At 42.6% G+C, this 27,061-nt stretch overlaps 1 protein-coding gene across 2 annotated transcripts in view; it reads left to right on the forward strand.

The window, feature by feature from the left end:
* The window catches only part of LOC143747370 (proton-coupled folate transporter), an 82,347-nt gene that overhangs the window by 17,283 nt on the left and 38,003 nt on the right, over window positions 1-27,061 (forward strand). The window contains exons 1-3 of one of the 2 annotated variants that reach the window (XM_077240137.1): window positions 4,449-4,712; window positions 22,591-23,338; window positions 25,165-25,262. In XM_077240137.1, coding sequence (XP_077096252.1) covers window positions 4,491-4,712; window positions 22,591-23,338; window positions 25,165-25,262 — 1,068 coding nt within the window. In that variant the 5' untranslated portion in view covers window positions 4,449-4,490. Of the gene's footprint in view, window positions 1-4,448; window positions 4,713-22,590; window positions 23,339-25,164; window positions 25,263-27,061 lie in introns of those variants that run through there. The other variant, XM_077240138.1, reaches the window with a different exon arrangement.

A 27,061-nucleotide genomic window follows, 5' to 3' on the forward strand; every position in this document is an offset into this window, starting at 1 on the left:
GCTAATTATTTCCCATCTGCCTTTCTGCTGTTATCTCGGGACGCTAGTCCCGAGGTAAATAGCGTTCGTCAGCTCCAGTTTGTATCCAGCCTCTCACGGAGACTTCAGATGCCCCAACGCCTGTGAAGAGACGACTCGACGCCTGTGAAGAGACGACTCAAAGCCGGCGATATGTTATGCCATAAATTAATACTTGATTAACTAACTGTATTTTTCTATGTACATTTCCGAAATGCAATTTCTGTAAAGCTGCTTTGAGACAATGTGTATTGTGAAAAGCGCTATACAAATAAATTTGAATTGAATTGAATTGAATGTGAGGTCATATCCCACCATTGCCAATTTATTAAACTTCGGCATGAAACGAAAATTGCAAACATCTTTTCCCCTTGTGATGTTGATTCGAGTGAAACTATAGAAACTTCTCGAATAAAAAAGAATGCAGAAAGAATGTCGGACAGGACTTAATTTTGTCCATCAGGAATTGATTGGATTGTAAGGGCACATGAATTATAAAAAAATGTGCACGGATACATCATTTATAATAATACTCCAATATTCAATTAAAAAACAATAATTGTCCATTTTGATTTCATGGTGACTTTAATTGACTAAATATTTTTTTTTCATTACACTATTTTTTTTAAATCTTAACTAAGCTTGTCGCAATGTATTCTGGGATTGCTTTCTCAGTGAACATGTGACACTACCGTCACGCCTACAGCGCACTACGTTTGAACAACGCTGATTCAGATCCTATGGTTATGGGGAATGTGGAATAGAGGTGATGTACATGTCTGACTGTATATATGTAAACATGTGCATATACACAGTTTAAGTATATATGTACACAGCATGACACAACATGCTGTTCGACATGAGTTTTTCAAGCTGAATAATGTTTAACGATAAACATTATTAAACATTTGAGCAGCAACAGAGGCAATACTGAAGAAGTCAGATCTACGAGACTGCCGTATGATAGACCGGTCCCTTGCGCAGACAAATAAGATTCCTCAGCCAGCGCGCCTGTGTAAATATTTGAACTCTACCCAGCAGATATCAGGGTCTCTGGAGAGAAAGACACTAGTTCAGGTGAGAAAGGGTTCATTCCCGTCCTGCATGCACGCTGCCTCTGATCTCTCCCGCAGCTCACGCATTCACGCTCCGCATACAATAAGTACATAAACAGAATGAAATCATCTGGGGTGCTGTGCAAAATGTCTGATATTGAATCTCAGAGATGACTACTGGATATAACGGGTGATTTCTGTGAAATATGTGTGTGTGTGTATGTGTGTGTACATGTGCCTTTGTTTATATTACATTGGGGGGACCAAATGTCCCCATAAGGATAGTAAAACCTGAGATCACCTACATTGTGTGGACCAGCCAGCAGTCCCTATGAGGGAAATGGTTTAATAAATCTACTAAACTTTGAATTTTGAAAATGTAAAAATGCATAAAGTTTTCTGTGATGGGCAGGTTTAGGGGTAGAGTTAGTGTAAGGGGACAGAATATACAGTTTGTACAGTATAAAAACCATTATGCCTATGGAAAGTCCCCACAAAGATAGCGAACCAGACGTGTGTGTGTGTGTGTGTGTTTTAAAGGGATAATTCACCTAAAAAATGTAATTCTGTCATTATTACTCACCCTCATATCGTTCCAAAACCATAAGACCTCCGTTCATCTTCTGAACACATAATATCTTTCTGATGAAATCCGAGAGCTTTCTAAACCCCCATTAGACTGCAACGCTATTACCACTTTCAAGGCCCAGAAATGTAGTAAAGACACCGTTAAAATAGTCCATGTGACTACAGTGTTTTTTTCTTTTTTCTCTTTCGTGTCAGTATCTGACGCTGCACTCTGTTTACAACGTGAACAGGGTCAGAGACTGACAGGGAAGAAAATAAATTGTTGAATAAAGTTGTTATTTTTGTTTGCGATCATTGAGATGCAAGAGTAGTTTGATTTCTAACATTATTCTCTCAACATACATTTACATCGATAGTCTGGCGTTATCATTTATTTGCTTTTGGTGAACTGTGGAGTGGGTAAAACTGTGTTTAATGGCAGGCTAGCAGATACCGTTGACTCGTGCTAGCCTAGCACCGGCGAACTATGACACTGGAAGGACTGGATGTACATTTATGAAAACTGTGTCCACTGACAAATAACACCCAGGCTAACATGGAAATGAGGTCCGATGTCCAAAATCCTGAACCACCCCTTTAAGGTGTTTTGTGAATACAACCCCAGATTTATATTGTATATAATACAGCTAGGCGAATACAATTTAATGAACACTATGACACAAGTCACAGCTAACATTTCTGTTAATGTGTCACTTAATGCATAACGTGATACTGTGCTGTAAAGAATGGGTTTCTTATCAGCTTGCTGACTGTTGTTGTTTAGATGTTACATAACATGATAAACTGCAGCTACTGTAAAGAATGGGCTTTTTGTATGTTTTGTGTAGATTTACAGTTAACTTTAAAAGGACTTATTGTGTTAAACCAAGTAGAAACACATCAAGTTTGTTTGAAACATCACTTCCTTTAAATAGAAACCAGCTAAAGCGTCTGTGTAGTAAAAAACTGTAACTGAGACACACTACCCTTCTGAAATGATACATATGGCAGAACAAAGTGTACAGTGTAAGTGCACAGTGTATAGTACATCATTTGGGACTAAACTGATAAAAATAGATCCATGAACTAATGTCTATTGATCCTTAAGGTGATGATACACAGGGCAACTTTTTGAGCAATGTTGCAGGGCAATGTTGGCGTTAACGGGCAACCAGATACGACACAGGGCCCACGACCGATCTAAATTATTCAGATATAAATTTATTGTCCCTTTTCAATGGGAAAGTGCCCAAGCAACAATCGCTCGGCAAGATTGCCCAGCAACATTGCTCAAAAAGTTGCCCTGTGTATCATCACCTTTAGAATGGATACCTGGCAACTTAAAGGGATAGTTCACCCAAAAATGAAAATTAGCCCATGATTTACTCACCCTGAAGCCATCAGGTGTTTATGACTTTCTTCTTTCAGTCGAATACAATCAGAGTTATAATAAAAAAATATCCTGGCTCTTCCAAGCTTTATAATGGGAGTGAATGGGTATATTTTTTTGGAAGTCCATGAAAGTGCATCTATCCATGATGCATTGCTTCACTTCAGGCCTTTTTTTAACCCCCCGGAGCTGTTTCGAGCACTTTAATCATGGATGGATGCACTTTAATGGACTTCCCAAAATATATACCCATTATAAAGCTTGGAAGAGCCAGGATATTTTTTAATATAACTTTGATTGTATCCGTCTGAAAGAAGAATGTCATAAACACCTAGGATGGCTTCAGGGTGAGTAAATCATGGGCTAATTTTCATTTTTGGGTGAACTATCCCTTTAAGGAGTCCTAAAAGAGCGACTGAGTGGGGTGTGCATTTGATGTCACTTCAGAAATAGAGATTATGTGAGTTTCACCCACAACAGGAATTTCTAAGTCAGGTTAATTGAGTTTGGCATTGTTGATTAACTATTGATGCGTGTGTGTAGACAAAACAAGAGTGAGAAAAGAGAAACGAGTATGTTGGCTATTAATAATGGTCTTGACTGAGATCAGAAAATGTCAGTTTTTCATTTATTGTCTGAAAATGTGTACAAGCTAAAATATTTAATTGTGCGGGTTACTCATCTTTTTAACAATTTATCCGTAAAAATCAAAGACAGAGTAAAATAATAATTATAGGCTATAAAATAGAAAGGTTTAAATAACTGAAGAGGAGTAAAATAGAGATGAAACACTTAAATATAACTACAGGACAAGGAAATATACAATCATGCACATACTATGTAAAACATAAATAAAATCAAAATGCGTATGTTAAGGCACTTTGAGGGAATCCCGGAGCTGTCAGCTGTGATTGGACGAGGTGAAAAATTGTAATTCCTTTTGATCCGGCTTTGGGATGAGACCTGGCAACCCTGGCTTAGATCGGAAGGCCTTCGAATATTATCTTGGACGAAAGGAGACTAAACTAATGTTTAAATGGCATTGGTCATACTACACTTTATACTGGAAGATTATACAAAGGAACCTCTGACAGGTTGTAATGAAGTACTGATAATGAAAATTGTTAGCTCAATATCTGCTGCCATAACAGGAAATGTTTGCACAATTCAAAGGAAATTTCACTTTGCAAGTTTAACATTCTGCAAACGCATACTGCAGAAAGAAGAAACGGATTCTCAGCACTCTTTGTTTTTGCTGGGGAAGTGTGAATCTGTGGGGGATGTGTTCATAGGGCAAATAAAGGCCAACCACTTTTACAACCACACAGTAGAACAATTCCTGATAAGAGAATGTCGAGAGAGACAATTTCCTCCGGTTCCAGCTGACATGCATGTGACTAACCTAACCGTGTGTCTTAACAAGAAAACACTTCCCTTGTCCATTATTCCCTTCGGACAGTATGAACCATCTTACATGGGTTTGCTCTACCAAACACGGCTTTAATATTAAGAGACGGTTTCTTTCTTCCTTCCTCGTCTCTATATCTGTCACTGCAAAGCTGAATATGTCGGCATGGAAAGAGAAACTAAGGAGAGTTGTTACAGTGGAGCCGGTGATTTTCTTCTACATGACCAGCACTTTCATAGTAACACCTGCATATCAACAGATGATTATCACAAAGGTAAGAGAGCTGCTACTTTTTGTGATTTAAAGCAATGGAGAGAGTGAAAGGGAGAGACATTAATCAAGTTGTTCTGGCGAGTCAGTGTTTTGTTCTTTGAACTGAAAACAGGTCAGCAGGGTCCAGTTCTAGTACACAAAACGGAAATGCCCGAAGCAGAACCACGGAGCGCTGGGAGAATAGCAGTGGAGCTCGAGATGTACTCAAAACCCAAAACTACAGCAGGCATTAATCAAGCCGAACCGGCCATGACAGTCCCAGAGCAAAACAACCGGCGCTGCGATCACTCATGCGCCAGATTAAACCGTCGCTGACACTCATTAGTCTGTATTGTGTTGCTGAGCTTAAACATAGGCTATGCCTGAGAAACTTCAGGATCTTGATTTCAACTTTGTGGGCAACTGACTTGAAATTTTACGTTTTGGTAAGTTGACATGTCCAGCGATGTGATATACAACATCAAAAAAATGTTTAAACATATTTTGATATTTAATTTTTTTTCTTTCTCTTAAATTAGAACTTAGAATAATTGGGAGACTATACATTGTATTTGAAAAATCTATTTTCATAATTCATTTGTCACGCATTAGAGATGAACAAGCGCAGGCAAAAAGATGATTAAAACAAATCCAGCAATGCTCATGTTCTCATCCTCATCATTTTGCATTTCTTTTAAAACATATATTTTACAGTAAAAAAGTGCATGCATTACCTGGTTAAAAATAAACGTTCATTGTACATTTTAAAGTAATCTACTTGGTCAGTGCAAACACACACACACACACACACACACACACACACACACACACACACACACACACACACACACACACACACACACACACACACACACACACACACTTATAGCATATATATTCAGTGTTGTAGCAGTATTCAGGTTAATATTAAGAAACCTGTCAAGATCACATTTAACCTCAAAATTAAAAATGTAATTTTTTTGCTTTTTTCATGACAATTAACACCCTTGTTTATAATAATTAATAATAGTAATAATAGCAACTATTATTATAATTAAACATTTCAATTAAAATATTTTTTATTTATTTAATTAAATCATTTATTATTTATGATTTAATAATATATGTTCATTTTAAATCGGTATATTATATTATATTAATAAATTAAATAATTAAATCAAGTACAACAAATACTACCATGATCTACACTTTCCATTTGTATTTCATGCAAGTAGATATTAATATAATACCAGGCCTACTAAAATCATTGACCTAATCGAAAATATGTTGGTAATGTCCATTCAAATAGGTTTCTTTATTGTAATTTGTATTGTAGTTTTTGTATTTTATTTATTTGTAATTAGTTGTAATTTTTTAAGTGTAGTTAAAATGTCACACACACGCACAAGCACTCACGCACGCACACACACACACACACACAGATTAAAATAATTATATATTTTTTCCATTTCGATACATTTACATCCTAATGAATAATAAACAGAGAGAACTTAAGTCCAAAAAATAAATGATTAGCATCAAAGTATAATATTGAGGGGGAATTGCAGGAAAAATAATATGTGAACAACTGTAAAGACATTTCTATGAATAGCCTATAAGTAATTCAGTGAATATATGCGTTTGCTTAAAGGGGACGCTTTCCGAAACATGCAGCTGTTTTTTGTTCCTGCTCGTGTCACGTTGCATATTTTTTTATTCTGAGTGAGTTTCCTTTCTTTCCTCTCTCCTTTAAATTCTCTTACCCTTCCAATGAACTCTGCAGCTCCACACATAACAGCTCTCAGAAAAATGTGGATGAATATATCATATGAATGAGTACAACTCCACGCAGTGAAAACTGTTCAAAGATTAAAGAGGGTCCAATCATTTATTGCAGAGTGCTCATTTACGCCACTCTTAATGGCCTCGATTCCTGCCATTTGCTCCTTGATATCATCATATTTGTGAGGTTGCGGTTGGTGAGATTCCCCGAGGCTTGTTCTTACAATAACTGAGGGCGTCCCCGGGTGCGATGAGTTACTGCCCGGGTTGTGCATCATTCCCATAATGCCTTAGAGCATCATTACTGACAATGAATAAAAACTTAGAAGTATAAAATCCTCAAAGCTGACTTAAGAAGCAAAACCCAGTTTTCAATTTTAAAACATTTGATCCACGGACTATTAAAGCTCTAGTCTTGTACAAAATGCTAAGGCCCACCTTAAACATAATGCTGACCTGTTGTTAGCCTGTACTGTTCCCTTTCAGTCGATAACGTCGGACGTAGTCGACGCGACTGAAATGGGATCACGCTAGGGAGCCTATCATCTTCGAGTACTATTGAACGAGCCAATGTAATTGGCGTGCGTGATTCGCATCACACACTCCGCCCCCGCGGCGCGGGTATAAATACGGAAGTGGATGCACGCACTAGTTGCCTTTCGCTTCGGAGCCGATCGTTTGATGTCTCTGAGAGTGCTGTTGTCTACAACGAGCGAGTGTGTCGGTGTTCTTCAGGAAGACTCTCCCAGTGCTGGTGTTCTACAGCGCGAGTGCAGCGGTGATCGCGAGCTTTGAGCTCTCAACTGCTGTTTTAACAGCAACAAATTTCTAAATGTTTGTGTGTGTTGATGGCTGGTTAGAGGGCGGAAAAGTGAGTGCTTCACTGTTTCAGTTCTCTGTTCAGTGTTGCCGCGGTCATTTCCCTGTGTGCTCCGGCACTGGTGACGGTCCTATTTTCTGAAAGAGCAACACGGGTGCGTTTGCGTCTTCTTCAAGATGTCATTCCGCCCGTGCGTTTCTGGGTGCGGTCGTTCCCTGTCTCTCTCTGATGGTCACAACTGTTGTGTCACGTGTTTGGCTTACAGCACGCTGAGACAGCTTTTGTGGACAGCTCATGTTTTCACTGTGGGAACATGACTGTCGCAGTGTTGAGGGCGAGACTCGCCTTCGTTCGCGGAGAGCGAGTCCCCATTACCATGCCCCACCCTCGGGTGCTGTGTGGGATGGGTGACCGGAGGATAGTGTTGGATGTCCCGCCCGGTAACCATTCCCTGTGGGCTCCTCACTCCTCCCTTCCACTGCAACCACTGGAGCCTCCTGTGTTGTCTGCTGGTCCATCTGTAATGGGTGGGCCAGCGGTTTCACTCGGGGCTCCCCTGGAGGACAGGACGCCGATTGCAGCATCAGAGGGTGAGCTGACTTCTGGAGATGATGACTCGGCTGCATTGTCTCCCTCCGGGAGTTCAATGTTGCCCGAGCCGGATCCAGAATTATCAGCTATGCTGAAACGGGCCGCCGAGGCTGCCGGGCTCGAGTGGAACCTCCACCGTGTCCCGTTCAGTCTCGGTTGGAATCTGGAGTTTGGTATCTTGGGGCGGGCCGCGCTGGTTCTCAGCTCGCCGCCCCAGTGCCTTTCTTTCCCGAAATGCATGGAGAGCTTATCAGGTGGTGAACAGCATCTTTCTCTGCCAGAAACTGCCTGAATAGCTTTTCCCCCTCATTACCCTTGATGGAGGAACGGTGAAGGGTTGCGAGGTGTCCCTCCATTGGAGCGGTCTGTCGACACAGGTGCACCTGTGTCCGGCGGCCGCTGCCTTTTGGGGGGATCCTCGTCTCCCCCCTAAGGCCTGTGAGTTTCGTCCGTTCCGACGGGCAGAGCTTACAAAGCCTGTGGGCAAGCCCCTTCCTCTTGCGTGCCATGGCGTTGCTGCAGGCTAGGGCACCCATGGCATGCACGAGGGTAATCCAGACCGTGCGCTCATAGGTGAGCACCGCACTGCATCCGACCTCACCCTCCGGGGTACGGGTGTCGTAGCGTGCGTGATCGGTCTGGCGATGTCCACCTTGGTGGTCCAGTAGCGCCTTCGTTGGCTCAGCCTGGTTGGTATGGCGGATGCGGACAAGGTTCGGTTCCTGGTCTCCCCAATTTCCCAGGTTGGGCTGGTCGGCGACGCGGTGGAGAACTGCATCAAACAGTTCTCTGCCGCTCAAGCGCAGACGGAGGTCATCCGGCACATCCTGCCCCGGTGGCCAGCTGCTGCCTCCACCCGCCGCCGGTGGCAGCTCCTCCGCCTGCTCGTCGCCGTGGGCGTTCTCCGGCCGCCGCTCCTGCTGGCCCTCCGCAGCAGCCTCCACCCAGGCCTCAGCAGGGAGCCGGCCGCAGTAGAGACGCCCAGCCCGCTCCAGGCGCTGCCAAGCCAGGTGGCAAGCGACAGCGAAAGCATTCCGGAGCGGGCCGCCCAGGAATGGATGAGATGCTCTTGGAGTGGCACGATCACTCCCTCCCCCCGGGTGAGGGCCGGGTGGAGCCTTTGTTTGTGTGTGTGTCTGTTCCGCCGCTGGCTCCCTAAAAAAAAAAAGCAAAAAAAAAGCGGAGCAAGCGGTACCCACACTTCAAAGAGAGAGCAATTTCATCTGTTCCTGGGTCCCAAGAGGGCCAGTCTGGCGGGTGTGACCCTGTATAGCCTTACACCCCTCAGCTCCCCCTTGGTCGCCAGCAGGCAGCTTGGTGCGTTCGAGGACCCGGTCATCCGCCTTCTCACGCGCCCCCTGCCGCTTGTGGAGACAGGTAAGTGTTGCACAGCACACTAACACCACTCTCTCTACTTTGCTGCCCCACCTCAGGCTCGGCTACCCCGCTCAAGTCAGTGATAGTCATCACATTAGGTGTTGAGCAGACGTGCTCCTGAAAATTCAGTGATATTCATCACACCGAGTGTTGAGCAGTGCTCCTGACTTGTGCGTGCTTATCTTATCCTGCTGGCGAAGGATTTGATATAGCCGCTCCTCCAGCCGGTACGAAGGCCAGTTGTAAACTCGTTCTTCGTGCTACTAGGTGGTGGGTCGTGACCATCTTGGCCCAAGATTGGTCTGCAGCTTTGACCTGAAAGACATGTGCTTCAGATCTCTACCTCCCGCACCGCAGGCCATCCTGTGTGTTGCGTCTAAGGGTGGAGTATCAGTACAGTGTCCTTCCCCTCGAGTGCTCCAGAGCCCGTTGGGTCTTCAGGTCAACTGGAAGAGAGTAATCTCGCCCACGGGCTGAGTATCTCTTTTCTAGTTTTGGAGAGGTACTCGGTCCAACATGTCTCTCCAATGAGAATGTGTTCAGCTGGTGTTGAAGTGAGAAAGGGTCCCACTGAAAGAACTTTCAGAGGCTCCTGGGGTATATGGTAGTCGCAGCCTTTGGCTCCCTCCATATGTGACCGCTTCAGCGCTAGCTTCACGATCGAGTCCCGAGGTGACCGTGGCAGAGCAGCTCACCCTGTGTGACTATAGTTCATCCCGGTCTGCTGCCAAACCCTCTTCAACAGAGCAGCCATGTACAAAGGGCGTGTTTTAACGGGGGCCTGGGCGACCCCCGACTACACGGGCATTCGTGCCTCGAGTTGTTAGACATTGCGACCGTTGCGCAAGCTTCCCCTGCATGTCACAAACTCACCCGTCACCTCCTCCTTGGAGTCAGACGCTTCTGAGGGCGCCTTATTCCACTCCTCCCGCTTACTCAATCGTGCCGCCATCGAGCCTCACGACAGTTATAGCCAGGGCAAGTGGAGACTCCATCCCCTGGGTCCGGCTGGGTCATGACCATTCCGGGGCCGCTCAGTTGCCCCCCCGGTTTTATTTTTCCGCCAGTGTTTGGGTAAACCGAGCGGACTACCCTTGGACAAACACTGGGACTCAGCGGCCCCAGGGGCCCGCAGAAATGCGTTTAACCCCAGTGAGCCTTCTAAAAGTGACTGCGACTCATGGTCGCCTTGCGCCTGCAAGTCAGTGAAATCATCACTCTTCATGTTGAGCAGATTTGCTCCTGAAACTCAGTGAAGTTCATCGCACTCTGGTGTTGAGCAGCAATGCTCCTGTAGCTCAGTGAGTCCATCACAGGTAGCTCAGTGAATTCATCACACGCAGTGCTGAGCAGAAATGCTCCTGGTGCTCAGTGAAGTTCCTCGCACTCAAGTGTTGAGCAGAAATGCTCCTGAAGCTCAGTGAGTTTATCACACTCAGGTGTTGAGCAGGAATGCTCCTGAAGCTCAGTGAACTTGTCACACCCAAGTGCTGAGCAGAAAATGCTCCTGAAGCCCAGTGATCTTCACATGTTGTGTTGAGCAATGCTCCTGTCTTTTGCGCCCGTCACTTGCACCTACGTGCCATGTCAGGAGAGGAACAGGTCTTCATAGTTGCCCCTCATTGGCCCAACTAGACCTGGTTCCCTTCAACAGCCTTCCTGACTTCCCCTGGATTCGGGGACGGGGCACGATGGCACACGCGTTCTTCCCCCGGAGATTCCGGGCGGTCTTACATCCGAACGCGGAGGTTCAGGTGGCTATCACAAGAACATGTGTTAGTTACCATCACTTCTGCGAGCACCCCCTAGAATTGGGTAGCGTGCTTACGCCTTTAGAAGTGGAACCTAGTCGTTGAGTGCGTCTTCTCCCCTGAGGAGATCCTGAAAGCTTTCGATCACTTCAGTGCTCTCTTTCCTGCAAAATGGGTTGCAGTAGGCTGTTTTCCTAAATCACCCTCAAAATGATGTTGCCTCGGTGTTTAAACGACGCTCATCGTGTTGCAGAAGTATGCAGAAGCACGTTCTGATCGTCAGGTTCCTGAGGAGCAAGGTCTTGTAAATCCTTGTGTCCCTCTTTATCCTCTTGGGCCTTGTCCCTGGTGCGACTGCACTGCAGAGACCGCCCCTGAGCCACTGCGGGTAGTGAGTTAAAAATTCTGTTATATCAGTTCTCCTGCTCGCGTGGTCTCTACTAGAGGGTAGGGACTTGCTCGCTTTCGGTCAACGTATTGTGCCTGGAGTCTGGGCCGGCTAACTCTCACAAGCTGAGACCCCGGCTCGGATTGTGCCCAAGGTTCCTACCTCTCCCGTAATAGGAGCAGGTGGTGAGCCTGCAAGCGCTGCCCTGGAGGAGGCAGATCCAGCCCTGGCTTCTCTGTCCGATTCGCTTGGACGTGTACAGAATGCAAGTCATAGACCTCAGACCAGCTCTTCAAATATCTGTTGGAATTCAGCAGAGAGGGAAGGCTGTTTCCATGCAAAGTTGCACTTAGTGCTTGCCTTCATTTCGGCAAAGATCCGAGATGCAACATGTCCACTTAGGTGTTGAGCTCCTCTATGATGAGTGTAAAGTGCTCCGCCTGGGCGTTGACGATATACTTTGCTAAACAGATTCTAGAGTTGGGGGCTGGACGACACCTAGTTGAACCGCTGCTTCCCGTGGGCTCCCTTCTCATGAAGCCAGTTTCACCGTGAGCCCGGTTCAAGTGTCGGCTTGCTGCGCCATTCCCCTCCTATGGACTGGATACGTGCGCCTTTCTACTCCAGTTGAGTTCCCTTAAAATTGAACCCTGTTGAGTTCCTCCACACCCCTCCGACGTCGGACGTGCGGAACGTCTGGTGTTAGGCCTACCACTCGTAAGCAGTGTGGAACCTGTGTTAGGCTGGGTCCATATGTTGCGGTCCCTTCGGTGACCCCATATGTGTATTCTTCCACGATACGGCTCCCTGCGGTGAGCCCGTGTCTTCCCTCGGCAGAGTCTCTCTGCCGTCACTGTCCGGTGTGTCTCCCCCCGTCTTAGGCTGGAGCCACCCCAGTGACATTCCATATGTTAGACTGCCCGGTTTCCGCCCAGTTCATATGTGTATTCTCCACATTTCCTCCCTCGGGTTGGATGTGGCTTCCGCAGCGTCCCTTCCTTCCAACGTACGGGGAACGCTTTCCCAGTGGTCCTGTAGGAACAGCAGTGACTTCCCTGGCCTAAGCCCTGTCCTTCCCCGCCTTAAGTTTGCGGGGGCATCAGGAGGCTTTGGTTTAGGCACTGGAAGGTGGCAGCGTTAGTGGCGTGTTCAATGGTTGATCCCATTTCAGTCGCGTCGACTACGTCCGACGTTATCGACTGAAAGGGAACGTCCTGGTTGCGTATGCAACCCACCGTTCCCTGAAGGAGGGAACGGAGGACGTAGTCCCCTTGCCACTACCGCTGGACCACCGCTGACCCCGGGTTACTCTCGGCTCCTCAGCGAAAAGCAACTAGTGCGTGCATCCACTTCCGTATTTATACCCGCGCCGCGGGGGCGGAGTGTGTGATGCGAATCACGCACGCCAATTACATTGGCTCGTTCAATAGTACTCGAAGATGATAGGCTCCCTAGCGTGATCCCATTTCAGTCGCGTCGACTACGTCCTCCGTTCCCTCCTTCAGGGAACGGTGGGTTGCATACGCAACCAGGACGTTATCTCATCTAAACATGCTATGAACACTTTTGTTCACTTACACTATGTTATACACTATATAATACAAGCAAGAGTACTATAACAGTTTTTTCCGATTGCTAAACGACAGTGAGCACGACTGCAGCTACATGTGTAAACTCTAACTACAGTTCATGTGGACCAAACTCTAGCTCGTTTTTCATTGGTTGAACACAGTTTTCAAAACTCTACACACTTATCCCATGACTGCACAACACTGTGGATTTACAGCACTTTGTTCAAATGCGAACACACTGCTGTCAAAACTGTGAACCACACATTCAAAACAGAATAGAGTTCAGCTTGTGCCATTTTTTCCTCATTACTGTAATTCCGTGAATTACTACAGACTATTGAAGCAAACTGCTCATTTTCATTTGCCTTAAAGAATTGTTATGTTCTAAACTTTTAAATAAATCATGTGAAAGAATGTCACTCTTTTCTTTGAAGAAAATATTACTTTGTATGAAGTCGCTGAAATTGTTCAAACTGTAAAGATGAAAAGTTTGTATTTTCTGTATTGGTGTTTGATGCTAGTGTTTTTACTCTCAGTGTGTTCTGAGTGACAGTGTGTGTTATCTCAGTGAGGGTTGTGTAGTGTTTTTACTCTCAGTGTGTTCTGAGTGACAGTGTGTGTTATCTCAGTGAGGGTTGTGTAGTGTTTTACTCTCAGTGTGTTCTGAGTGACAGTGTGTGTTATCTCAGTGAGGGTTGTGTAGTGTTGTTACTCTCAGTGTGTTCTGAGTGACAGTGTGTGTTATCTCAGTGAGGGTTGTGTAGTGTTTTTACTCTCAGTGTGTTCTGAGTGACAGTGTGTGTTATCTCAGTGAGGGTTGTGTAGTGTTGTTACTCTCAGTGTGTTCTGAGTGACAGTGTGTGTTATCTCAGTGAGGGTTGTGTAGTGTTGTTACTCTCAGTGTGTTCTGAGTGACAGTGTGTGTTATCTCAGTGAGGGTTGTGTAGTGTTTTACTCTCAGTGTGTTCTGAGTGACAGTGTGTGTTATCTCAGTGAGGGTTGTGTAGTGTTTTTACTCTCAGTGTGTTCTGAGTGACAGTGTGTGTTATCTCAGTGAGGGTTGTGTAGTGTTTTACTCTCAGTGTGTTCTGAGTGACAGTGTGTGTTATCTCAGTGAGGGTTGTGTAGTGTTGTTACTCTCAGTGTGTTCTGAGTGACAGTGTGTGTTATCTCAGTGAGGGTTGTGTAGTGTTTTTACTCTCAGTGTGTTCTGAGTGACAGTGTGTGTTATCTCAGTGAGGGTTGTGTAGTGTTGTTACTCTCAGTGTGTTCTGAGTGACAGTGTGTGTTATCTCAGTGAGGGTTGTGTAGTGTTTTTACTCTCAGTGTGTTCTGAGTGACAGTGTGTGTTATCTCAGTGAGGGTTGTGTAGTGTGTTTACTCTCAGTGTGTTCTGAGTGACAGTGTGTGTTATCTCAGTGAGGGTTGTGTAGTGTTGTTACTCTCAGTGTGTTCTGAGTGACAGTGTGTGTTATCTCAGTGAGGGTTGTGTAGTGTTGTTACTCTCAGTGTGTTCTGAGTGACAGTGTGTGTTATCTCAGTGAGGGTTGTGTAGTGTTTTACTCTCAGTGTGTTCTGAGTGACAGTGTGTGTTATATCAGTGAGGGTTGTGTAGTGTTGTTACTCTCAGTGTGTTCTGAGTGACAGTGTGTGTTATCTCAGTGAGGGTTGTGTAGTGTTTTTACTCTCAGTGTGTTCTGAGTGACAGTGTGTGTTATCTCAGTGAGGGTTGTGTAGTGTTTTACTCTCAGTGTGTTCTGAGTGACAGTGTGTGTTATCTCAGTGAGGGTTGTGTAGTGTGTTTACTCTCAGTGTGTTCTGAGTGACAGTGTGTGTTATCTCAGTGAGGGTTGTGTAGTGTGTTTACTCTCAGTGTGTTCTGAGTGACAGTGTGTGTTATCTCAGTGAGGGTTGTGTAGTGTTTTTACTCTCAGTGTGTTCTGAGTGACAGTGTGTGTTATCTCAGTGAGGGTTGTGTAGTGTTTTACTCTCAGTGTGTTCTGAGTGACAGTGTGTGTTATCTCAGTGAGGGTTGTGTAGTGTTTTTACTCTCAGTGTGTTCTGAGTGACAGTGTGTGTTATCTCAGTGAGGGTTGTGTAGTGTTTTACTCTCAGTGTGTTCTGAGTGACAGTGTGTGTTATCTCAGTGAGGGTTGTGTAGTGTGTTTACTCTCAGTGTGTTCTGAGTGACAGTGTGTGTTATCTCAGTGAGGGTTGTGTAGTGTTTTTACTCTCAGTGTGTTCTGAGTGACAGTGTGTGTTATCTCAGTGAGGGTTGTGTAGTGTTTTTACTCTCAGTGTGTTCTGAGTGACAGTGTGTGTTATCTCAGTGAGGGTTGTGTAGTGTTTTTACTCTCAGTGTGTTCTGAGTGACAGTGTGTGTTATCTCAGTGAGGGTTGTGTAGTGTTGTTACTCTCAGTGTGTTCTGAGTGACAGTGTGTGTTATCTCAGTGAGGGTTGTGTAGTGTTGTTACTCTCAGTGTGTTCTGAGTGACAGTGTGTGTTATCTCAGTGAGGGTTGTGTAGTGTTTTACTCTCAGTGTGTTCTGAGTGACAGTGTGTGTTATCTCAGTGAGGGTTGTGTAGTGTTTTACTCTCAGTGTGTTCTGAGTGACAGTGTGTGTTATCTCAGTGAGGGTTGTGTAGTGTTGTTACTCTCAGTGTGTTCTGAGTGACAGTGTGTGTTATCCCAGTGAGGGTTGTGTAGTGTTTTACTCTCAGTGTGTTCTGAGTGACAGTGTGTGTTATATCAGTGAGGGTTGTGTAGTGTTTTACTCTCAGTGTGTTCTGAGTGACAGTGTGTGTTATCTCAGTGAGGGTTGTGTAGTGTTTTTACTCTCAGTGTGTTCTGAGTGACAGTGTGTGTTATCTCAGTGAGGGTTGTGTAGTGTTTTTACTCTCAGTGTGTTCTGAGTGACAGTGTGTGTTATCTCAGTGAGGGTTGTGTAGTGTTTTACTCTCAGTGTGTTCTGAGTGACAGTGTGTGTTATCTCAGTGAGGGTTGTGTAGTGTGTTTACTCTCAGTGTGTTCTGAGTGACAGTGTGTGTTATCTCAGTGAGGGTTGTGTAGTGTTTTACTCTCAGTGTGTTCTGAGTGACAGTGTGTGTTATCTCAGTGAGGGTTGTGTAGTGTTTTACTCTCGGTGTGTTCTGAGTGACAGTGTGTGTTATCTCAGTGAGGGTTTTGTAGTGTTGTTACTCTCAGTGTGTTCTGAGTGACAGTGTGTGTTATCTCAGTGAGGGTTGTGTAGTGTTTTTACTCTCAGTGTGTTCTGAGTGACAGTGTGTGTTATCTCAGTGAGGGTTGTGTAGTGTTTTACTCTCAGTGTGTTCTGAGTGTCAGTGTGTGTTATCTCAGTGAGGGTTGTGTAGTGTTGTTACTCTCAGTGTGTTCTGAGTGGCAGTGTGTGTTATCTCAGTGAGGGTTGTGTAGTGTTGTTACTCTCAGTGTGTTCTGAGTGACAGTGTGTGTTATCTCAGTGAGGGTTGTGTAGTGTTGTTACTCTCAGTGTGTTCTGAGTGACAGTGTGTGTTATCTCAGTGAGGGTTGTGTAGTGTTTTACTCTCAGTGTGTTCTGAGTGACAGTGTGTGTTATCTCAGTGAGGGTTGTGTAGTGTTGTTACTCTCAGTGTGTTCTGAGTGACAGTGTGTGTTATCTCAGTGAGGGTTGTGTAGTGTTGTTACTCTCAGTGTGTTCTGAGTGACAGTGTGTGTTATCTCAGTGAGGGTTGTGTAGTGTTGTTACTCTCAGTGTGTTCTGAGTGACAGTGTGTGTTATCTCAGTGAGGGTTGTGTAGTGTTGTTACTCTCAGTGTGTTCTGAGTGACAGTGTGTGTTATCTCAGTGAGGGTTGTGTAGTGTTTTTACTCTCAGTGTGTTCTGAGTGACAGTGTGTGTTATCTCAGTGAGGGTTGTGTTGTGTTGTTACTCTCAGTGTGTTCTGAGTGACAGTGTGTGTTATCTCAGTGAGGGTTGTGTAGTGTTGTTACTCTCAGTGTGTTCTGAGTGACAGTGTGTGTTATCTCAGTGAGGGTTGTGTAGTGTTTTACTCTCAGTGTGTTCTGAGTGACAGTGTGTGTTATCTCGGTGAGGGTTGTGTAGTGTTGTTACTCTCAGTGTGTTCTGAGTGACAGTGTGTGTTATCTCAGTGAGGGTTGTGTAGTGTTGTTACTCTCAGTGTGTTCTGAGTGACAGTGTGTGTTATCTCATTGAGGGTTGTGTAGTGTGTTTACTCTCAGTGTGTTCTGAGTGACAGTGTGTGTTATCTCAGTGAGAGTTGTGTAGTGTTGTTACTCTCAGTGTGTTCTGAGTGACAGTGTGTGTTATCTCAGTGAGGGTTGTGTAGTGTTGTTACTCTCAGTGTGTTCTGAGTGACAGTGTGTGTTATCTCAGTGAGGGTTGTGTAGTGTTGTTACTCTCAGTGTGTTCTGAGTGACAGTGTGTGTTATCTCAGTGAGGGTTGTGTAGTGTTTTACTCTCAGTGTGTTCTGAGTGACAGTGTGTGTTATCTCGGTGAGGGTTGTGTAGTGTTGTTACTCTCAGTGTGTTCTGAGTGACAGTGTGTGTTATCTCAGTGAGGGTTGTGTAGTGTTTTTACTCTCAGTGTGTTCTGAGTGACAGTGTGTGTTATCTCAGTGAGGGTTGTGTAGTGTTGTTACTCTCAGTGTGTTCTGAGTGACAGTGTGTGTTATCTCAGTGAGGGTTGTGTAGTGTGTTTACTCTCAGTGTGTTCTGAGTGACAGTGTGTGTTATCTCGGTGAGGGTTGTGTAGTGTTTTACTCTCAGTGTGTTCTGAGTGACAGTGTGTGTTATCTCAGTGAGGGTTGTGTAGTGTTTTTACTCTCAGTGTGTTCTGAGTGACAGTGTGTGTTATCTCAGTGAGGGTTGTGTAGTGTGTTTACTCTCAGTGTGTTCTGAGTGACAGTGTGTGTCATCTCAGTGAGGGTTGTGTAGTGTTGTTACTCTCAGTGTGTTCTGAGTGACAGTGTGTGTAATCTCAGTGAGAGTTGTGTAGTGTGTTTTACTCTCAGTGTGTTCTGAGTGACAGTGTGTGTTATCTCAGTGAGGGTTGTGTAGTGTTTTACTCTCAGTGTGTTCTGAGTGACAGTGTGTGTTATCTCGGTGAGGGTTGTGTAGTGTTGTTACTCTCAGTGTGTTCTGAGTGACAGTGTGTGTTATCTCAGTGAGGGTTGTGTAGTGTTGTTACTCTCAGTGTGTTCTGAGTGACAGTGTGTGTTATCTCAGTGAGGGTTGTGTAGTGTGTTTACTCTCAGTGTGTTCTGAGTGACAGTGTGTGTTATCTCGGTGAGGGTTGTGTAGTGTTGTTACTCTCAGTGTGTTCTGAGTGACAGTGTGTGTTATCTCAGTGAGGGTTGTGTAGTGTGTTTACTCTCAGTGTGTTCTGAGTGACAGTGTGTGTCATCTCAGTGAGGGTTGTGTAGTGTTGTTACTCTCAGTGTGTTCTGAGTGACAGTGTGTGTAATCTCAGTGAGAGTTGTGTAGTGTGTTTTACTCTCAGTGTGTTCTGAGTGACAGTGTGTGTTATCTCAGTGAGGGTTGTGTAGTGTGTTTACTCTCAGTGTGTTCTGAGTGACAGTGTGTGTCATCTCAGTGAGGGTTGTGTAGTGTTTTACTCTCAGTGTGTTCTGAGTGGCAGTGTGTGTTATCTCAGTGAGGGTTGTGTAGTGTGTTTACTCTCAGTGTGTTCTGAGTGACAGTGTGTGTCATCTCAGTGAGGGTTGTGTAGTGTTTTACTCTCAGTGTGTTCTGAGTGACAGTGTGTGTTATCTCAGTGAGGGTTGTGTAGTGTTGTTACTCTCAGTGTGTTCTGAGTGACAGTGTGTGTTATCTCAGTGAGGGTTGTGTAGTGTTGTTACTCTCAGTGTGTTCTGAGTGACAGTGTGTGTTATCTCAGTGAGGGTTGTGTAGTGTTTTACTCTCAGTGTGTTCTGAGTGACAGTGTGTGTTATCTCAGTGAGGGTTGTGTAGTGTTGTTACGCTCAGTGTGTTCTGAGTGTCAGTGTGTGTTATCTCAGTGAGGGTTGTGTAGTGTTTTACTCTCAGTGTGTTCTGAGTGACAGTGTGTGTTATCTCAGTGAGGGTTGTGTAGTGTTTTTACTCTCAGTGTGTTCTGAGTGACAGTGTGTGTTATCTCAGTGAGGGTTGTGTAGTGTTTTACTCTCAGTGTGTTCTGAGTGACAGTGTGTGTTATCTCAGTGAGGGTTGTGTAGTGTTGTTACTCTCAGTGTGTTCTGAGTGACAGTGTGTGTTATCTCAGTGAGGGTTGTGTAGTGTTTTACTCTCAGTGTGTTCTGAGTGACAGTGTGTGTTATCTCAGTGAGGGTTGTGTAGTGTTTTACTCTCAGTGTGTTCTGAGTGACAGTGTGTGTTATCTCAGTGAGGGTTGTGTAGTGTGTTTACTCTCAGTGTGTTCTGAGTGACAGTGTGTGTTATCTCAGTGAGAGTTGTGTAGTGTGTTTTACTCTCAGTGTGTTCTGAGTGACAGTGTGTGTTATCTCAGTGAGGGTTGTGTAGTGTGTTTACTCTCAGTGTGTTCTGAGTGACAGTGTGTGTTATCTCAGTGAGGGTTGTGTAGTGTTGTTACTCTCAGTGTGTTCTGAGTGACAGTGTGTGTTATCTCAGTGAGGGTTGTGTAGTGTGTTTACTCTCAGTGTGTTCTGAGTGTCAGTGTGTGTTATCTCAGTGAGGGTTGTGTAGTGTTGTTACGCTCAGTGTGTTCTGAGTGTCAGTGTGTGTTATCTCAGTGAGAGTTGTGTAGTGTTGTTACGCTCAGTGTGTTCTGAGTGTCAGTGTGTGTTATCTCAGTGAGGGTTGTGTAGTGTGTTTACTCTCAGTGTGTTCTGAGTGACAGTGTGTGTTATCTCAGTGAGGGTTGTGTAGTGTTGTTACTCTCAGTGTGTTCTGAGTGACAGTGTGTGTTATCTCAGTGAGGGTTGTGTAGTGTTGTTACTCTCAGTGTGTTCTGAGTGACAGTGTGTGTTATCTCAGTGAGAGTTGTGTAGTGTTGTTACTCTCAGTGTGTTCTGAGTGTCAGTGTGTGTTATCTCAGTGAGGGTTGTGTAGTGTTTTACTCTCAGTGTGTTCTGAGTGTCAGTGTGTGTTATCTCAGTGAGGGTTGTGTAGTGTTGTTACGCTCAGTGTGTTCTGAGTGTCAGTGTGTGTTATCTCAGTGAGAGTTGTGTAGTGTTGTTACGCTCAGTGTGTTCTGAGTGTCAGTGTGTGTTATCTCAGTGAGGGTTGTGTAGTGTGTTTACTCTCAGTGTGTTCTGAGTGACAGTGTGTGTTATCTCAGTGAGGGTTGTGTAGTGTTGTTACTCTCAGTGTGTTCTGAGTGACAGTGTGTGTTATCTCAGTGAGGGTTGTGTAGTGTTGTTACTCTCAGTGTGTTCTGAGTGACAGTGTGTGTTATCTCAGTGAGGGTTGTGTAGTGTGTTTACTCTCAGTGTGTTCTGAGTGACAGTGTGTGTTATCTCAGTGAGGGTTGTGTAGTGTTTTACTCTCAGTGTGTTCTGAGTGACAGTGTGTGTTATCTCAGTGAGGGTTGTGTAGTGTTTTACTCTCATTGTGTTCTGAGTGACAGTGTGTGTTATCTCAGTTATCTTGTTTTCATATTTCCATATTTCTCAGAAGCAGAAGTCATCATAGTTGGGTTAACTTCTATAGTGGAAACTACAACAAATATATTTTTAGTATTCCTGTTTTCTCCAATAGCAAAAGAAAAATCCATGTTCGCGATCCTATGATTTGACATATTTGACAAATTATATTGGACAGAAGAGAGAAAGATGATATTTGTAAGGCAAGGCAAGTTTATTTATATAGCACATTTCATACACAATGGTAATTCAAAGTGCTTTACATAGAAGAAATTAAAATAATCAGAATAAGAAATCAGAATAATTAAAACAGTTTAGAATAAAAGATAAAATACAGAAATCAGAATAATTAAAACATAAAATAAAATACAGTGCAAACAGTCGGACGAACAGTGGCACAGTGCTCATTCAGTAAATGCACAGTTCTCATTCAGTAAATGCACAGTTAAACAGATGTGTATCAGGAGCTTTTCTGTAATTGAATGCCAAGGTAATATAACAAACTATAATATAGTGTTTATTAGTATATACTGTATTATGTTGTAAACAGACATACTTTTTTTAGATTTAAAAAATAAATGAAAATAAAAAAACTACTAGATTAACAATGTTAATAACTCGTCATCACAGTGTGTTAAAAGGGTCCATTAGGATTAAGCTGATAATTAGAAAAAATAAAATCATGATTGCAAATGTGATATACAACTTCAATTAGGTTTATTACGCCCTAGTGATGTTATGATTAGGCATGGACATTTTTTACATTTTCATGATTCACATCATAAACCAATCCATACGCAGTCAAACGGGTTGCAGAAAACACAATGTATCGTAGTCGCCTGCACGTGTTAAAATATAAGCATTAGTGCTTTCCTTGTGTACAAACAGGGAAACAAAACTCTTTTAATGAATCGTTCAAAACACAAACTCTAGAGTGGGGTTTTACATATTTGACCTGCAGATTAAATTAATGTCTCGAAATTAATTTCTGAAGATTCGTATGATAACTGACACATTTGCAACAGCTTTTTGTACTAATGCAATTCACATTATTTGCTTTTCACAATACACAAAGCAGCTTCACAGAAAATGCACGAATCAACATTACAATTTAGAGTCAAGATTCAATTATAGTTGTGCAGAAAAAAATAAATAAAAAAAAATAAAATATATATATATATATATGTATACAGTTACACAACTTTGGTCGTTACCGACCCTATACAATTTTTAAATGTTGATTTACAAAAAAAAATTAATTGGAAAACTATTATTTTATGATTGTATCATTTATTTTTGTTGTTATTGTTGGAACTTCGCAGTGAGTGATAGGGTGAACCAGGCTTTTCCCTTACATTGAAATGCGGCGACATGTTTCTACGGTGGCCCTAAACGGACAAACGCGTTTCGTTACTATGTTGCTCTTCGTGCAAGGAAGCAAGCTTAGTTCAGCGAATAAAACACTGACACGATGATGAACAAGTAACAATAATATTCGCAATAACATATAGTTTTACTGAATAATTAAGTAAACATAATTTCTTAATTTATCCTCGTAAAGAAACCTCATTGCTGAACTGCTACTCTCTGCTGTCTCAGACGATTACATCACTTCCTGTCGGCCACCGTAACTTTTGTTTGTTGCAATTCGTAACCTCACCACAAATCACACACTGCACCTTTAAATTACTGACCTGCTCAAAAATCTGTACGATTTTTTATTTGTTTGCAATAGACCTTAACAAGATGTTGATTTATTTTTTGACAGCAATGAATATGAGGCTGCAAGCAATAGAAGTTCACTACATTCAACGAATCGTACTGTTGTTTTAAACACTGATTGTTCAGCTGATGAAACTTGTTTTTTCATTTTAAAATAAAGCTTTCAGTAGACAAGAATCTCAAGGACATGTCGATTTTGTTGTTGTGTTTAATAGACAATGTTGTGGTGATTTAAATATCGATGATGATAGTTTTAATTTACTTTGAAAGTCTTTTGCAGGTATGTCAAGAATTGCTGAAGAATGAAAGTATCTGCAGTAACCCTGAGCACCACAAAGGGGACGTGGAGATTGAGACGACAGCCTCCTACATCCTTCTTCTGTTCAACGCCACCCTGAGCCTGCTCTCCATCCCGCCGGCTATAATGCTGGGCTCGTGGTCGGACCGCGCTGGCCGTCGCTGGGTCATGGCGTTCCCGTCTCTGTTGTCCCTGTTGAGTGGAGGTTTGCTCTTGGCTGTATCCCTGTTGGGGAACATCAGTGTTTACTGGACGCTGCTGGCCGCGGCGCTCACAGGCCTGACAGGAGGACATGTCTCCATTTTCCTCAGCTCCTTCAGCTACCTGGCCGACGTGACCATGGGCTCCAGCTCCAGTCGCACTTTACGTATGGCCGTGGCCGAGTCCATGATCTTTGTTGGCGGTACCGTGGGATTCCTGCTTGGAGGATTTTTGGAGCAGGAATTTGGGCTCAAGGCTGCATTCGGTTCTTACATCGGCTGCCATGTCCTGGCATTACTTTACATTGCGCTTTGGCTGAGAGACCCTTCGACGGGGAAAAATACATGTATATCTGCTTATAAAGAGGAGACAGATGTGCAATGTTCTCCAGCAGAGCAGTCTCAGCTGTATGTCCTAAAGTACGCCAAGCTGTCTTTCAAAGCAGTGTTCAAGAGGAGGTCAGGGCAGGAGAGACTGAAATTGCACTTTCTCATTCTCTGCACCTTCATAAATAACCTGGTGGCTGTTGGTCAGTGCAAACACGCACATACACACACACGCACGCACACACGCACGCTCACACGCACACACACACACACACACACACTGCCCCTATCCCTAAACCTCCCCGTCACAGGAGACATTCTGCATTTTTACATTTTTAATAAAACACTGCTTAGTATGTTTTTAAAGCCATCTGAAATATGAGGACTCATGAAATGTCCTCATAAATCACGTTCAAGTTGTAATACCAGTGTAATACCTATGTCATTATACACATTTGTGTCCTCACAAATCACACACACACACACACACACACACACACACACACACACACACACACACACACACACACACACACACACACACACACACACACCCACACACACACACACACACACACACACACACACACACACACACACACACACACACACACACACACACATATTCAGTGTGTCGCAGCAGAATTCAGGTTAATCTCAAGAAACCTGTCAAGATCACATTTAACCCCAAAATTTACAAACATTTAACCCCCCCCCCCCAAAAAAAATGCTGTAGTTACTGCAGTTTAATATAATAGTAATAATAACTATTATTATAATTAAATATTTAAATTAAATTGAAAATAATTATTCAATTAAATAATGTATTATTTATGATTTAATAATATTTGTTTATTTTAAATTGTTATACATTATATTATAAATAATATTAATAAATTAAATATAAATATAAATATATAAATAATTAAACCAACACTACCATGATCTATACTTTCCAATTTATATGACATATTTACATATTTGTATTTCATGCAAGTAAGCAGATATTCATATAAATACTACTAAAATAATCGACCTACTCGAAATTATGTTGGTAATGTCCATAAAAATAGATTTCTTAATAGTAATTTTTATTTATTATTAATTAATTGTAATAACTGTTGTCAAAATGTCACACACACACGCGAACACACACACACACACACACACACACAATATGTATACATTATATGTATGTATATATATATATATATATACAACACACACACACGCACGCACACACGCACGCATGCACGCACGCACACACACGCACGCACACACACACACACACACACACACACGCACGCACACACGCACACACTATATGTATATATTATATGTATATATATATATTGGTTTTTTTGTTTTTGTTTTTTTCACACAGTACAACACAACAAACTGTTGGTGACTTTTTATTTATTTCATCCTTTAAGAATACATTAAGTTTTAGTAAAGAGAGTTTGAAATGAAATATATAATGAAATAACACTGCATAAACATTCATTTAAAAATAAAACTTTAAAAACTGCAGTTCCAACTTTGAGATGGCTGTGATGAATGCTCAGCGCATCTAACATGAGCCCTGTGGAGTCGTGTGTGTGTGTGTGTGTGTGTGTGTGTGTGTGTGTGTGTGTGTGTGTGTGTGTGTGTGTGTGTGTGTGTGTGTGTGTGTGTGTGTGTGTGTGTGTGTGATGACACTGAGACACTGCGGGAGCTTTCACAACACTCAATCTGAGCACTGTCACTCCTGAGGCCACACAGAGACACGCGCATTAATATAAATGTCTTTACCAAGTTTCATAAAGTCTTAAAATGAGTTATCATCAGTGGTCTTAAATATAAGCATCTTTAATTTAGTCTAATTTAATTGTTATTTGTATAGGTTCATAATTAACATTCAATCATCTCATTTGAATTACACACTGTATTGCTTTGAAAAAAATTGATCTTTGAAAGTCATGCCAATAAAGAGTTGGAGAGAGGCTGGACATCAATAATCATGTGTTTTTATGTGCATTTGTCTCTGCAGGCGATCAGTCGATCTTGCTGTTGTATTTGATGTACGAGCCGAGAGAGTTTACGACGGCCCTGTTCGGGGTTTTTAACTCTGTGAGGATGCTCTTGTTGGTAAGTGGTGTTGTTTAATGCAGTAATGCTTTCTCTGATGACGCATGTGTGTGTCAGCTCTCTCTGACTGGAGATCAGTGAACAGCAGAACTGGACACAGCTGTGTATCTCTGCTTTCTCTTCATTTGATTCTCTTCTGCGCTTGCACACACAGCTGAGCACAAGGTCATTTTACAACCGAAATGAATCAATGCTGAACTTACTTAAACTGAACTTCTAGACTTCTTAAACTTTCTTCTAGCCCTGGTGCTGTGTTGAAAACCCTACAACACTTGTGATGTTCCCGGTGTGCAAAAACTTGCTTATAAATATCTCATTATGCTATACCTTATCACCAAATATTGGATTCAATCTTTTTGTCAGCTTGATTTCTTTAGTTAGGACAGGTTTTGTATTTATTTTTTAAACTGATCAATCGTAGGCCTTATTTATCCTTTTGAGTGAAAAAGGCGTTATTTATTACATAAAATATGAAACATAAAATATGCACTGTTTATCACACTAGTGTGCTTTATGTTTAACCAGGAAATTTGTTTTGAAAGTTTTTTTGTGTGTGTGTACAAAATGGCACACACACTTGTGCTGTTCCTGGTCAAAAATGACCGGCCTACAATAAAAATAGCTTAAAAATCACTTGTTACTCTATTGTATCCCCAAATATTGTATTCAATATTTTTGTCACCTTGTTTTCTTTCAGTTAGGACAAGTTTTGTATTTATTTTTGAAACTGATTGATCGTAGGCCTCATTGATCTGAGCCTCACTGTTTTGAGGATAAAGTTCATCTCTGTGAAAAAGAAAGCCTGAAATACTCAAAATAGTTTGTTTGTGCACATCAACATGTGTGTGTCAGTGTGTGTGTACACTGTAAAAAATGATTTTGTGGTGAAGTAAATACTACTGAAAAAAAAAACAATGTAATTTACATGAAAAAGTTAGTTCAGGCAAGAATTAAAAAAACTAAGTAAATTCCATATCAGTACTTAATTCAAGCGAGTAGAAATGAAAGCGTAAATATCAACTTAATAAAATTAAGTAAAAATTACTCAACTTTTCTGATACTGGGTTTCCCATCATGCACTGGACCTTGAATAATTAATGAGGTTGATTTTTCACTGGTTTCCAGCTGTATTTACACTGTTTTATCATTGCTTTTGTTGTTGGGATTATAGTAACTTGCCATTTTGTGACATCGAGTAAATTCTCTGCACAAAATGACACATTCAAACACAAAAACGATCCATCAAATGTTACCGTCATTGTGTATTTTCTACCAAGTATTGAGGTCTTTGCATTCACATGATGTTTAACATCTGACATGATGTAGTATAAATTACTTAGAAGTTCTAAGTAAAAGCACATACTGGAATTTCAATATTATTGTTTAGGTGAAATGTAATGCAAAGGAAATTTCAATTAAATTGATATTACTCAACCTTTTACTAGCCAAGATAAAATTTCTTATTTTCTTTGTTACTTTCACTTGACTAGGTCAAGTAAAGTTTACTTAAAGGTATAGCGGAGGATCTTTCCGAATTTTAGAGAAGACCCGCCCTCTCCAATTTTTTTAAAAAAGCACATGCGCAACACTCTATTTTTTCCCGAGAGGAAACGCTATTAAACGTGTTGAGTGGCCGAGGACTCAAGACATGATATGCAATGGAGAAGTAGCTTGTTGCATTTGTGTAATAAATACTATGGTGAACACATTGTAATTATCAAAAATGAACACACAAGGTTTTAGAATATTTCAGCGTGATACCATTTACCATTTGGTCATAAGGCTACTTTAGACAAATT

Source organism: Siphateles boraxobius, unplaced genomic scaffold (assembly GCF_051911475.1).
Source record: "Siphateles boraxobius isolate OS27281-9 unplaced genomic scaffold, OSU_SipBor_1 22, whole genome shotgun sequence".
Lineage (NCBI taxonomy): Eukaryota > Metazoa > Chordata > Actinopteri > Cypriniformes > Leuciscidae > Siphateles > Siphateles boraxobius.